This window comes from Dasypus novemcinctus, chromosome 15 (assembly GCF_030445035.2).
Source record: "Dasypus novemcinctus isolate mDasNov1 chromosome 15, mDasNov1.1.hap2, whole genome shotgun sequence".
Taxonomy (NCBI): Eukaryota; Metazoa; Chordata; class Mammalia; order Cingulata; family Dasypodidae; genus Dasypus; species Dasypus novemcinctus.
Window position 1 is genome coordinate 104,387,138 of NC_080687.1, and position 14,700 is coordinate 104,401,837.

A 14,700-nucleotide genomic window follows, 5' to 3' on the forward strand; every position below is an offset into this window, starting at 1 on the left:
TCTCCCTGAGGCTTCAAATAGCCTCAGTAAATATATATAAAATTAATCTTGTTGCTTATCCAAAACTCTGCTAATTTCAAAGTAAAATATAAAGTTCTAAAACAAAATGGTGCTAAGGCACTGAGAACATTTTGGTTATTACAATCCATTAAGTAAGAAAGAAAATTCTTGTGGTAAACTGCATGGTCATAGTGCAAATTAAGAAGAGTTTCAAAAGTCTTTGAAAAGTTTAAAGTAACTAAAGTCATGTTGTTGTGTCAAACTATTCATGTCTGCCTATTTGCTCAAATTGTTGAGGTTAAATATGCAGTTATATAAGTAATATGTATTTCTGGACCCCTAATTAATTAAGCTAAACAGTATATAAAATAATGCAAATTACAAGTAATATCAATGAGTTGTGTTTGTGTCTAACTCTTTGTGTCTGCCCATTTTTAAAAAAATGCTCAATGTATGCCTTCATACATCAGGATAATATCAAATTAACAAATAAAAATTCTTAAAAGAGGTCTATTCAAATTGTTAAAAATTAAATATGCAGTTATATTTATAAATATTCTTAAAGCCCAAATTGAACTAAGCAAGATGAAAAAGTCATAGAAATCTGATTATGGAAACAATTGGGAAAGGGCCTCCTCTTTGCAAGAGCTTTTAAGGCAAGACTAGGTGTGGCAGATTAAACCTATCTACTAGGCTAGGGAATTAAGAATCAGTTTGCCTGGTAATTTCCCAGTTTAAACCTTGTCAGCCATAAATTGCAAAAAAAAAAAAAAAAACACACACACACAAAGATTAGGTTAATTTTCACATAAGAAAAATGTTGATGTAACCTGGTGGCCTGCTGCCTCAGTCTCCCACTCCCGGGTTGGACAGCAGTGGAGACCAGTTTAGGCCAGTCCTATGGGCAGTGGAAGGATGCCCAAGAAGGAGCTAACTAAGTCGGTGCCATTTCAGCACTAAATTCTATTCCTTATTTGAAAAAGGGGGGAGCAGGTAAAAACTAAAATGGTTGGAATGTGATAGAGGAAGCAGTTAAATCAAACTTTTGCGTGGGAAAGTTAAATCTCAGATAAGCTGTAACTTCTGAAGTATCCAATCTATGGAAAAACAGAGGAAGAGCTTGCATGCTAGGCTTAGGGGTATAAATTGTGTCATTTTTCTTTGTTCGGGGCACCAGCCATATCTGGCTCTGCGCCCCTTCTTGCAAGATTGAGAATAAATTATTTTCTTCTCCACAATCTGGTGAGCCTTATTTTCTTCCAGAAGATTTCTTTCCAACAAAATAAGGTAATTAGTGGCTCTATTAACAAATTTCAGTAAGTAAAGGAAAGTCCATAAAAACTATGGAGAGATCTTTCCTGGGTTATGATTTTAAAAAATTAAGTAATTGTGTAATGTGTTTTAAAACCTGGTAGTCAGTTATGCTTTTAAATTAATAATTTTCATAACTTAAAGAAAAGAAGTTTTTAGCTTCCTGTAAGGGAAAAAGAGAACATTCCTTGCATAAACTATTATGGTTTCAATTTTATTTACCTTGAGTGTGATCTCCCATAGTTAATTTATAAACTAAGTTAACATTACATGTACAAAATCTTTACAGTAATGAAAATTGTAAGTTCACATTGGTGAAATTAGGCTAAAGGAAAAAGATTGTAGATATGCTCTCTTAAATAAAGAGTAAATTTCTTTCATTGGTAATTGTAATTTAGTAAGTTTATTTAAACATGAGGTGTCTAGTCAATGCGGTTATAGTCAATTATAAAGAGTTTGTAAAACATCTTCCAAACTGAAAATGTTTAAATAGTTCTAATTGTAGAAGTCATTGTTAACTAAAGAAACTTAGATTGGTATTGGTAGCAGAAATAACTTCATGATAATAAACCTGTCTGAAGGCCACTGCAAAATACACATTTAAGTAAATGGTAATAAAAAGTTGTCTTGATTCTATTGGAAATATTCTGTTTTCATTCTAACAATGAAAAATAGTATTTTTCCTCTATTTCTAAAGTAAAGTACCTACTGTTATCTTCATAGTAAAATTGTGTAAGTAAATAGTCATTTGATATATGTATTGCGTTAAGTTGTTTAAAATATATATAAAACAAGGAATAAACTTTAACATTGTCAAACTCTTGTGCATTCGAACCAGGCCTTGTATACATTACAGGTGGCCTCTCCATGTGAGTTATTGGCTAGGCTGGTCACTGACCCCTCAATTAAAAATATGTGCTATATCAGTCTCTGGTTCTGCTCCTGAAGTCGATGGAAACTATATTGCAGTTTCAAGCTCCTGCAGCCAATAATGACTCGGTACAGCCAAGTGTACAATGGATATCGCCTCCAGACTGGCACTGTTCCATGGTGCCAGAGAGCACTATGCACCAGGCTAGTAGAATACTGGAAAATCTCTGGAATACTGGAAGGATGCTGCAACTTGCTCACTGCGTTGAAGAACATGCTAAGTGGAGCCATGATACCAGGAGACTGTAAGTAAAACTTAAACACAATTGGCATTATGGCCTGCTCTCATGGAGAGATAACATGTAAAGTATTACAAACCTGAAACTCAAAACTAATAATGGCAACTCTGAATCCTTATGCATTAAGTAATACATTAGTTAATATTAAGTGCTGTACTTTAATCCTGTACTAAATATATGCCTAATAATTGTAATGTTATCTTTTCTATTTTGGATCAAGTGCAGAAGTATATTAGACATGTTAAATTCCTGGTAAAATCATTTTCTAAACAGTTAATAACATGTCTATAGAATAAGGTGGCAGTCTCAGCCAGTCTCAGTTAGCAAAAGTGAGGCTTGCTTGCTGATGGTGAGTCACCTATTGAATAAGTCAAAATTGCTAGAAATTGTACAATGAAAACCAAGGTGTAAAAATCTTTATTCTGTAGTTCTGATCACTCCCACAGGTGAAAACTAAGAGTATTTCCAAATTAGTGTTCTAATCCTGAGTGAAGCCAGTTGCCCAAGGAGTACCAGTTCACCAGGAGCATCTGACAGAGCGAATGAGTGTCAATCATTGAACAGCTTGGAATGTGTCTTCAGACAAAGCTAAGTGTCTGTTGCAATTTCTCTCTAAAGATGGATAACTTAAAAAAGAATATATATATGCTGTTCCCACCAGCTTTTACGGAATGCCATCTTTATAGGCACCTAACCTTGTCTACCTCTGTAATCCAATGTGTCCTCTTTTAAAAACAGGTATTCCAAAATTTTAATTAAGTTTGTTTCTTTCAGAGTGAACATCTTATTAACCATATGAAAACTTCATCCAACTTCGTACAGAATGCCAGATCCATCTTCCTCCAGTTAGAATAAATGAAAGAGTTTTACACCTTATTAGGCAATGACTACAGCCCATGGCCAGCAGGAAGCAGTTACAGAAAAGAGATCGTCTCCCTTCAGCACCCCTTTTAAATTAAAGGTGTAAACTCTTTAAGAGTAAATTAAAAGTAATAGATGGATCTGGAACCTGACTGGAAATCCACGTGAGTGCCAGTGGCAGCAGAATAACTGCGGGAGGCCCCTGCCCAAGATTCTGCTGTCCAGAATGAAAAGTTCTAAACTTCTAAAAACGGTCCTGGATGCTGTACTAAAGACTGATAAATAATCAGTCAAGACAACAAACAGCCATCCACCTCATAGCTCCAACAATAATTATGCCAAAGCTTAGCAAGTAAACTTTGACAAAGGGGGGGAATGATGTGGGCTATGGGTGGAAGGCTCTTTGTCTCTTCAGAGATAACTAAGTTGTTTGACTTGTGGGTGTGGAACGGTAAGAGGCTGCAGTCCTGCCCTTAGGGACAGTGACAGCAGGCTCCAGTCCCAGGAAATGTTTAACAATGCAAGGGCTATAAACTTTAAGTATTTAGGGGAAATGCAAAAACCAAATATGCTAAAGGCTTATCTAGAATGTCTGGAGTCCATGCTAAAAGCTTACCTAAGATGTGGAAGATATATGCTAATTGAAGCCTATTGAGAACTGAAACAAAGGGACCATTTGGCCTTTCCTCTCTGTATAAAAGACGTTTGAAAATCTTGTTTGGGGCTCGGGATTCAAACTGAAAGCTCCCGAGTCCGGCCGGCCGTCAATAAACCATTTTTCCTTCTCAAAATCATTCCTGAGTCCTGGCCTCTCTATACTCAAATAATTGAACTTCTCTTAAATTCCACAACAAGTGAACTGGATAATGTTTGGACAAGAAATCCTCCATATTAATTAAACACATTATGGTGAGAGCATTTTGAAATTTAAATCATATTCACCCACTGGAAACAATTTTTTGAAAGTATTGTTAATGTGTCTCTGATATTATAGAGCAACTAGCTTAATTGTAGATAAATAAAATCTTACCTTCATCTTTTTTAGATAAGATTGCACAGAAAAAGAATGAGTCATGTTTGTGAAACTCATTATATAATTGGTCATACCATTTGCCCAGGAAATCAAAGTTTTCTGCATTTATTAAATCTCTTAGGAATATACTCATTAAAAAGTTAGTGAACCTTGCAGAGTAAGTGGAAACTTGGCTTGTTCCCACTTAGTTCCCTGAGGAGGCATGAAGTAAAGGCCCTCTTAAAGACTTGTTAGTCTCTAAAAGTCTTTCTTCTTGGCTTCATTTGTACAGTTCAGTTGCCCCATTATATTTTACCCATCTTCAAAAAGGACTTGATTAAATAGATCTTCTGAAAACCTCATTTTCTTCGCACTGAAGCTCAGGCTCAAGGAGAAAAATTGGTGCAAAAATGGGAATATCCTCAGCTTCATTCTAAGTGAAATCATTTTCCATTGGGTTAGGGTCACATTTTGTAAGGTAAGACTATGGCATGATAGAGGAAAAAGGTTTTCTGTGCTTGTAAAGAAGATGGGACACTTACTGAGAGTATTTCTTAATAAGATTATTAAGAATATGATATACATCAATAGATGTTTCAGATTTCTTTGAAGGTGAGACTACAGAAATTCACTGAGAATTGTTTGATCAGATCTTTATTCAAAAGTTTACAAAAGTTTACTTTGAGTAAATCAGGGATGATTCATTTCAAGGAGAAAGTTATTTGTGCATTCTCATGCATTTTCTTTTGTGACTACTAAGAACTTCATTTCTTCAGTGTTCAACTTCCTCATTACCATCTGTAATCCCCTACCAAACACCTATTCTCAAGGTTTAATCCTAGGCATGTTATCTAAGTGGTGGGTCAAAATTATGTAACTATGTTATAACTATAGTATTTATCTGAGGAACTCTCTCTCTCGATATATATGTGTGTGTGTGTATATATATATATTTATATTTATTTCTCATAGGGATGCATATGGAATACAATTAAATTATAAATATCATCTCGTCTTGTCCTCTCTGGTCACTATAAAACACATTTTGATAGTCTCATTTTTCTGTCCATTTTATATTTGTTTGCACTACTCCAATGTTTCCTATCTCTAGATAGAGTTCTTAAAGAGAATTTATTACAGACAGTTTATGTCTCCATTTAAATCTTCTGTGTGAGTTGTTTTTTTTCCTCTACCATGTTTTCCATGAAGGAAATAAAAATAGTTAAATGTGCTTTTATGAAATTTGGGATATTTAACTTAGTTTTTTCTATGTGTATAATATTAATAATGCCCAGTGGTGTGAAATAATATTTAATTCTCTGTTTAAAAATTGACTCTTTATAATTAGACTTTTTAAGATTAAGTTTAAAATATTTTGTTCACTTCTGAAAAGATTATCATTCTGGCAATTTATTTGGAATTGCACCTTCTTTGTAAATAATTTTGTAATATTGGATAAGTGATATAACCAATTATTACATTCATACCAATGTGTGAATTTCATACAATTTACTTTCAAAGAGTTGGCCAGAGATATTATTAATATGTATTTTACTTTTTATGCTTTTTCAATCTTTAGAATATAAAAAATATTGCAACAAAGTTTTCATTACTGTTACTTATTTCCACTTCTGCATGTATTTATTATTTCCTTTAGTAAATATGATGTGATAACTAATGTCATGTAGTTTCATGATATTTCAACATTCACTAGAAATTGTGTTATTTCCCAAAACCAACATCAGCTTTTTTTGACTCATTTTGAATTTTCTGCACTGAAAAATAATTTTCATGCTCTTAATACTACCACACCAACTTTTTTTGTTTTGTTTTGTTTTTTTGTTTTTAAAAGTTTACTCTTTTTTAGGGTTAGTCAAGGTAATGAGACTAATTACAATATATTAAAATGAATAAATAGAAATTAGATAAATTACACATAATTTAAAAATTACTTTTACTAAAACAAAACATAATCAATGATTTATTTCTTATCTACCCTACTGTGTTTAGTTTTTTTCAAAACCTTTTAAAAAAAACCTGCACAAAAAGAAAAGTTTTGGCTTTTCTTTAAAAGCACTAGTGTGTGGATATATATGTTTGTAAACAAACCCTACTTATTCAAGAGAGAATTTTTAAAAAATATTTAAAGCTTCCCTGCCCTATTAGATTCAACAGTGAAAGTCACAGCCTTCACTGTTTTGGAAGTACATAAAAGCCTTTAGGACCACAACAGTTGTTTTGAAGTCTAATGGCTAGCAACCAAGATATAGAACAAAGAAAAGGACCCAGAAAAACAAAGTCAATCAGCCACTGAGGATCAAACTATGAACAGTGATTAGGGAAGGTATGGGTGGAGATGGAAGTGTTACAATAAAAAAGGTAAACTTTAAATGAAGAATTAGCATTACAGGAGGCAACCAGATCCTAGCCCCTTTCTGCCATTTCCAACACACACTGAGATTAAAGGTAAGAGTTCTCTTTTTAAGGGGCTGTTATTTATTTTGCTTTGTTTCACTTAATTGCCTTTTTTTTGGCTAAGGGCAAAATCATTTTTGGCTAAGGGCAAAACTAAATAGAGCCACAAATAATTTGATAAAGGTAGGTTTGAAGGTATGTTTTAAAATGATGTGTAAGTTGATGGAAAAGATAAAGTTGCAATTCTAGATATTCCAATACAATTCCAAATATTAAAAACGCTTAGGATAAATATATTATTCAGGGAAATCTCAAGATAAAACCCTGAGTTGTTTATAGCTCTTTTTAAGGAACTTGGAAATTGTGGTTACCTATTACAGGCCAACAGCCCTTGCATTCAGCAGTAGGCAGTATTTATAAAAACTAGTAGAATAACTTGGCTTTTGAAATTTTGGGGGTAGTCTTTGAAGATTTCAACATTTAAATACCATCTTACTAATGGATGTTTTATTTTTTAATCTTGTTCAAAAGAATTGGGGACATAAACATAGTTTAAAGCCTGCTAAAATATAGGAAGTAAAATGGGTTAAAGGAGATTTTGCCAAACAAACCACTCTTAGATTGAGGTTCATCATTGAAGGTATGTTAATTACCTTTCATGAACTCCCAACTTTAAAATAACAATAATCTTCATTGATGTTCCCCTATTAAAGATACTGCCTTTGTGAATTTATCAAAGGCAAAAGAAAATTACAGATTTCCACAGATAAAACGGTCAGACTTCGTTTTCAGTAATTTCCATGGCATTGAGTGTCCCTTAGAGATATTCATGTCTTCAACTATTATTGTAGAGTATGTGATACCCAGAAGATGATAATTTAAAGAACATATCTGATGTTTTCACAGTGCAGTAACAAAATGATAGAAACTTAGGGACAGATCATTAACGGGCCAAAGTAGTGATCAGACTGGCACACATTTCAAAAAAATCCATGGTGTGACTTCCCAGGCGAGGTGGAACTGAAGACAATGTGCTCCCTGTCAAGGAGCCAGTGAGAGAGCCAGAGAGTGAATAGCTCTCTGCAGTTGTGGAGTCAAAACTTGATCTTGGTCTATGTAAGCCAGCAGCAGAACAGGAACGCTGAGGTGTTGAGGAACCAGACCTCTGCTCCACCACCTCATCATGTCTTTGAGATGATCTTAATATCTTGTCAACTATTACCAAGTTTTATCTTCTCCGCTCATGAATGCTTAGCTTAGCTTCCTTACCATCAATGCTTTTAAAGTCCAAAAGATAGCTTCTATTGTCAACCAGGTAAAGTTGTAAGCTCATTTTTACATAATTGCCAGTCACTGGATTCTTTCTGCTTACACGAAGATGATAGGCATTTACTACCTTCCATTCAAAATCCAGCTGCTTCATAGCTCGGTAAACTTCAGCCATAATGTCATAGGGTTTGCTTTGACTTCTGATTCCAAGATGCCACTTAGCTTTCTTCACAGCTAAAGATTTGGGCTTAGTTGTATTCAGTGCATCCAATGGACATCTTGCTTTGGGGCTGTCTGCTATAAGAGGAGGCATCCTTTCTGGATGAGGTTTCAGGCCTGGGGGAATATGCATGGCACTATCATCCATAAAAGATCCAGTTGGGGGACTAGAGGCGAGGTAGAATTCACTGGCTTGGTTCGTTATTCTCCGATTATCAATGATAAGATGATAAGCCACTGCAAGCTGGTCTTGAGGGTCACCACTATATAAACTGTTCATTACTTCTGATTCTGTACACTCAAATTTTTCGCACACTTCTTTCACAGCCTCATCGTCAATGACGTTAGCATCATAGGAAGGGTCTTCAGGAAATAAGTAACTGGGCAAATCTTGTTTAAACCATTCATGTTCTCTTATGTCTTTGATAGTTGCTCGTTTCAGGGGGTCAACCTGCAGCATATGCATCAGAAGAGTGGCAATAGAACGATTAAGATATTCTGGTATATAAAAAACACCTCCTCAGATCTTCTTAAATAACGTAGGTACATGCTCATCATCAAAAGGGAGCGTGCCACAAAGAAGAGCATATAAAATAACACCACAGCTCCAGATGTCAACTTCAGGACCTGCATACAACCTGCCTGAGATGACTTCAGGTGCTGCATAATTTGGAGATCCACAACTAGTTCGCAGAAATTCACCATCTGACATCATATTAGATAATCCAAAATCAGCTATCTTGGCATTCATGTGTGCATCCAATAGGACATTCTCTGGTTTCAGATCTCGATGAACAACCATATGCCTATGACAGTAATCCACAGCAGAAAGAATCTGCTGAAAGAGTCGCCAGGCTTCCATCTCTTCAACCCGTCCATGTTTACAGATGTAGTCAAATAATTCACCACCAGACACATATTCCATTACCATAAAAAAATCTGTTGGAGTGCTGATCACCTGGTATAGTTTGATAATATGAGGATGACGAAAGAGTTTTAGATTTTGAATTTCTCCTTTTATTTTTCCAACAACATCTAAACTGCGAATCTTCTGTCTATTTAAGATTTTAACTGCCACTTTATGGCCTGTCAGTTGATGTTCTCCAATCTTCACTTTGCCGAAGGTGCCGACGCCCAGAGTGTCCCCTACCACGTAGTGTCCGATTTTCACCCGCCCGTCGTGCTTCTGCTTCTCAGCCATCTTCGGCGCGCGCAGCCTCGCTCCGCCGCAGCTCCGCGCGGACGCCGCCGCCGCCTACCCACAGTGCAGCGGGACCGGCGGGGGGTGGGGGCCGCGGCCGCGTCGGGAGACGCCGAGAGGCCGGCGGGCGAGGGGCGCGGGGCGCGGGCTCCGGGAGGACGGGCAGGAAAGGGACCCGGACCGCCGGGAAGCTCAAAATGACCGAGAGCGGGACGCGCAGAGTAGCGGGAGGACCACACCAACTTTTACTGTTTTTTTTCCCCCCTGATTTGTTTTTTTACGTATGCTTACATTTAATATTTTTGATCCACAATGTTCTGTGTGTTTTCTGGCAAATAGCATATAGCCACATAGAGATTTTTGTTCCTGTTTTAGAACCTTAACTAGGAAGATTAGTTAATTCATGTTTATTGATAGATTCTTAGTACTGCACATTTATTAACAGGATTACTATTTTCAAAATTGCTCATTTGTTTTTGATAATTTGTTAATTGCAAATTGGTTATATCTACTTCATTTTCCTTTTTGTTTGTTTAGAAAATCTTGCTTTGTGTCTCTCATTTGTGTTAAAATAATTTAATCTTCAAAAAGTTTATAATTTTTTACCCATTCATTTTAAATTATTGTTTTTAAAATGTGAGGATTATTTGTACACTCTACCAAATCATTGCAAATTTATAGTAGATAAGCCACCATTGGCTCTAATCTTCATAGATAGAAATATCATGTCTGATCTTTTGTACCTGTTACTAATCCAGCCACAAACCTCAGCTGAACTTTCCCATATTCTCATAAAAATATTAAAATAAAATTACTCAAATATTGGTGTCAGCTTTACGAATTTAAGACTTTTTTCCATATTCCTTTTGCATGATCTGCAAGGTCTTTAAGGATAGATTAAATCTCAATGAATTTCAAAGTAATTCAAAAGTAGAAAAAAATTCGGATGGAGGAATATCTTTAAGTCTGTGGATATAATCACCTAAAGTATCTGAGGGATAATCTAATTCATTCTTATTTCTTCCCCCTTCCTAGCTGGCTGATTACTAAAATTCCATGTAGGAAAGAACCTCCATTTAATTGGCAGCCATGGGCCCACTCTCCCGTGTGACCTTTGAACATGTCGTTGCAAATCAAAGACTTGGAACTGGAGGCATGTACTGTTGGTTTTGTTCTCTCAACTTCTTAGATACTGCCATCTCTACAAGGTAAACTTTGAAACTTTGGTAATAAACCATTCTGATTGGTATAGGTAGCAACTAAGTGTTTTATTGGTATACTCATTAAAACACTTGCATGACAAATATTTTATTGATGTAATATTTAGATCTGTTTTAATTTTTAACACATATTTCTGTGGGAACTAGGGAATATAAAAAAGAAAGGTGTTAGAGAAGTTGAGTTTCATATAACCATATATTCATTTTTCTGGAGAAACATTGCATCCAACCATAATTTCAATTATGTTGAAAATGACTAAAATAGCCTCTTCTAAATTTGTCATAAATTCTGTGTTTTAATAAATGACTCATATTACTTATTTTCTGTAATTCTCTTTACAGTAAATAGGGATGTAAATAAGGAAATGGGAAACTGGACACTGGTGACTGAGTTTATTCTTGTGGGAATACCCACAACCAGAGCATTTGGGTGCCTCCTGTTCATGATTTTTTTATTGGCCTACTTAGTGGCAATCCTTGGAAACACCCTCATCATTACCCTCATTCTTGTGGATTACAGGCTCCACTCACCCATGTATTTCTTCCTCAGCAACCTCTCTTTCAGTGAAATATTAACCACCACCTGTGCTGTTCCCAAGATGCTGGCAGGCTTCTTGTCAGAGAGGAAGACCATGTCATTTGGAGGATGCTCTGCACAGTCTTATTTCTACTTCCTTTCTGGATGCACTGAGTTTATCCTTTTTGCTGTCATGTCCTATGATTGCTTTTTGGCCATCTGTAGTCCCCTTCAGTACCCTACAATTATGACCAGCTCACTCTGTATCCATCTTGTCATCTTCTCCTGGTTGGGTGGCTTTTTCCCGATCCTCCCAGCCACAGTCCTAAAAATAGGACTGCCATATTGTGGCCCCAATGTGATTGATCACTTTTTCTGTGACAGTGCTTCCCCCCCCCACTTGGCCTGTGCTGACATACATGTCATTGAGCTCATGGATTTCCTCAGTTCCCTTGTCCTGCTCATCAGCTCCCTCTCACTCACAGTGGTCTTTTATGTTTATATCATCTCCACCATTCTGAAGATACCCTCAGGACAAGGACAACACAAAGTCTTTGCCACTTGTACCTCTCACTTCACTGTGGTCTCCATGGGCTATGGGACCTCCATCTTTGTTTATGTCCGCCCCTCACAGAAGAGCAGCCTCCACCTCAACAAGATCCTCTTTATCCTCTCCAGTGTCATCACACCTCTCCTGAATCCCTTCATCTTCAGTCTACGGAATGAATCCATGAAAGATGCTCTAAAGGACACAGTAGCAAATGGACAGAACTTTCTCAAAGGACTGAGGTGCATGGCAAAGAAGTTTGTGAATCAATCCTGTGGATACTCAGAGTTACCAAGAATGATTTCAACCTAATCACAAGGTATTTTTAAATGGCACATGTTATAAATTATGACACAATAACAATTATGTTATCATAATATTTTGAGTTTATTAGCAGCTGTTTGTTAAAGATAATTTATATCAATCAAAATTGTAATTTTATTTTCACACTGATAATTTGAGTGACATTTTTTACAATTGCCAAAAGATGAAAACCATCCAAGTGTACATCAAAAGATGAGTGGATTAACAAAAACAAAATGTGATCTGTTCATATAATAGAAAATGAGTCAGTCATAAAAGGGAATGTAGTCCTAATACATGAGACAACATGAATGAACATTAAAGATGCCATGTTTCATGCAAAAAGGCATAAAAATTATTTGTGCTCTAACAAATAATTAAAATAAGCAAATTCATAGAGTCTCAAAGTAGAATACAGGTCACCAGGGTTGCAGTGGAGGTAAGAAATAGGAGTTAATGATTAATGAGAACAGAGATTCTGTTTAGGGTGATGGAAACATTTGGTAATGGAATTTCGTGATGGGAGCACAAAACTGAGATTATAATTAACACCACGAATTGTATATTTGCAAGTGGTTAATATGGTAAATTTAAGTTGTATGTATTATATGAGAATAAAATAAATTAAAACAGTACAATATAAACATTGATTCCTAATTACATTATGGACTATAGTTAGCATAATTTTAATATTTCAATAACTGTAACAAAGTTCTTACACTAATGTAAAGTGTTAATTAGAAAATGTGTGTATGTGAGTAGAGAATACATGAGAAATTTGTAATTTCTGCATGTTTCTCTGCAAACCTACAATGTCTCTAACAAAAAATGAGAAAAATGCAACTTTCAGGTAATAATAGAAGGTAGTTATGGGTAGATGTGATATAAGTAATAAGATAGTATCTTTTAAAAGACCTACAATTGTATACACTGCTTGGTTGAGAATATTACTGAACTAATTATATGTAATCAGTTCAGCCCCATGAAATATAGGATGAAAAGGTTTCAAGGCACCTTCTCCCCAAGGACACACTCTCATGCATGTGGAAATTCACGCTTGGAAAAGACTCAGTTTTTGTCTTTAATGCTTGCATTTTTCTTATATTTTAGTTCAAACATTAGTTACCACATGATGTTCATATTATTTTCCAAGTGGAAAACAAGACTTCCTTCCAGAAATACTTCTATCATATTATCTTTTCAGAGTCCTCAGTAATAATTAGTAAAACAGTCCCCTTAACATTCTAGCATATCACCCGTTCATATATTTATTATATTTTTCAAACTATTTTGTTTGATATTTATATTTAATAAAAATTAAGCTCTTTGAGAATAAGGATCTTGAATTCAATTAAAAAATTAAGCTCTTTGAGAATAGGGATCTTGACTTTCTTATTGAAGGCTTTAGTTCTAGTTCTAAAAGAGTATCAGTAGTGTTACAAATGGAATACATAGTTTTCTTTTATCACTGAAATCTCTCTGAAGGTTTCCTCAGTTATACTCAAACCATACTGATTCTTCTCAAGTACAAGATGAAGTTACAGTTTGCCTCACTCAGTGGAAAAGGAGTGATTTCCTCAGTTCAAGTCTAAAACAACTCAGTTACAGAAATGGCACAAGTTATGTAATCTTTCAGGTCCAAAGATATGGCCAGAAGCGTAATGACATGCTTAATAATCCATATAAATTTGAGATGGTATTAATCTGAGGAGGAACAGAAGAGTGGAAGGCAGAAAATACAATCTATGTCCACTTGAATGGTGCTTCTCAAACTCTCTATGGCCAAGGAGATTTCCCCTCATCCTCCATTTATCAATACCTTTCTAAAACATAATAAAAATGAATAACAAGAAATTATCTTTAAAAGCTATATAATTCATAAGCTTCAAAATGGTATAATACTGGACAGACATAAATCCATATTCCAATAAATAAAAGTCATAAAACAGAAAAGAAATAAGGGATTACAAGAACTTTATGTTTTTCTTTCAAAGCGTCCCTTTATAGGTGATTCATAGAGAATGGTTCTTCCATGTGTAACATTTTGTTGTTCTGCAATTGTTAACCAGGTAAGAAAAATAAAGAAACACAGCCATTCCTGTCTGAATTGCCAGGATTCCATAGATCCCTGACCAACACACTACTTTTAAACATTAGGGAGGAGTTCAGTTGTTTTATTTTTTTAATTTATTTTTAAAGGAGCTTTTGATTATGTAAATATTACAGTGAAAATATAGGAGTGCCTCACCCCCTCTCACACTTTTCCTCACAACAACTTTCATTAATATGGTATATTTGTTACAACTGAAGCATTACTACTAAGCATAGTGTATAGTTTATATTATGGTTTACCATATGCACCACACATTTTTATAGGTTTTAACAAAATGGAAAATGGCTTGTGTCCATCTTTGCAATATCATGCAAAACAATTCCATTGTCCCAAAAATGCCCCATGCTACAGCTTTTCTTCCCTCTCCCTGTCCTCAGAACCTCTGGTCACCACTGTCTTTATATCAATGTTACAAGTTACTCCATTACTAGAATAATAAGTCTACCTTAGTCATTGCACCCTTATGTTTGTTCATTCCTCAATGTGAGGATTTGGGGATGGTGATGTTCACTCTGCTTCCAATTGAGAGGGGGCTTAGATTCT

At 35.3% G+C, this 14,700-nt stretch overlaps 1 protein-coding gene across 1 annotated transcript; it reads right to left on the bottom strand.

The window, feature by feature from the left end:
- Positions 1-6,922: 6,922 nt before the first annotated feature.
- On the bottom strand, positions 6,923-9,515 carry LOC101429267 (5'-AMP-activated protein kinase catalytic subunit alpha-2-like). Its single transcript, XM_012528737.3, is given in 2 exon segments — positions 6,923-7,953; positions 8,041-9,515. Coding segments are annotated over 2 exon segments (1,659 nt in total). The 5' UTR covers positions 9,458-9,515; the 3' UTR covers positions 6,923-7,711.
- Positions 9,516-14,700: the final 5,185 nt, after the last annotated feature.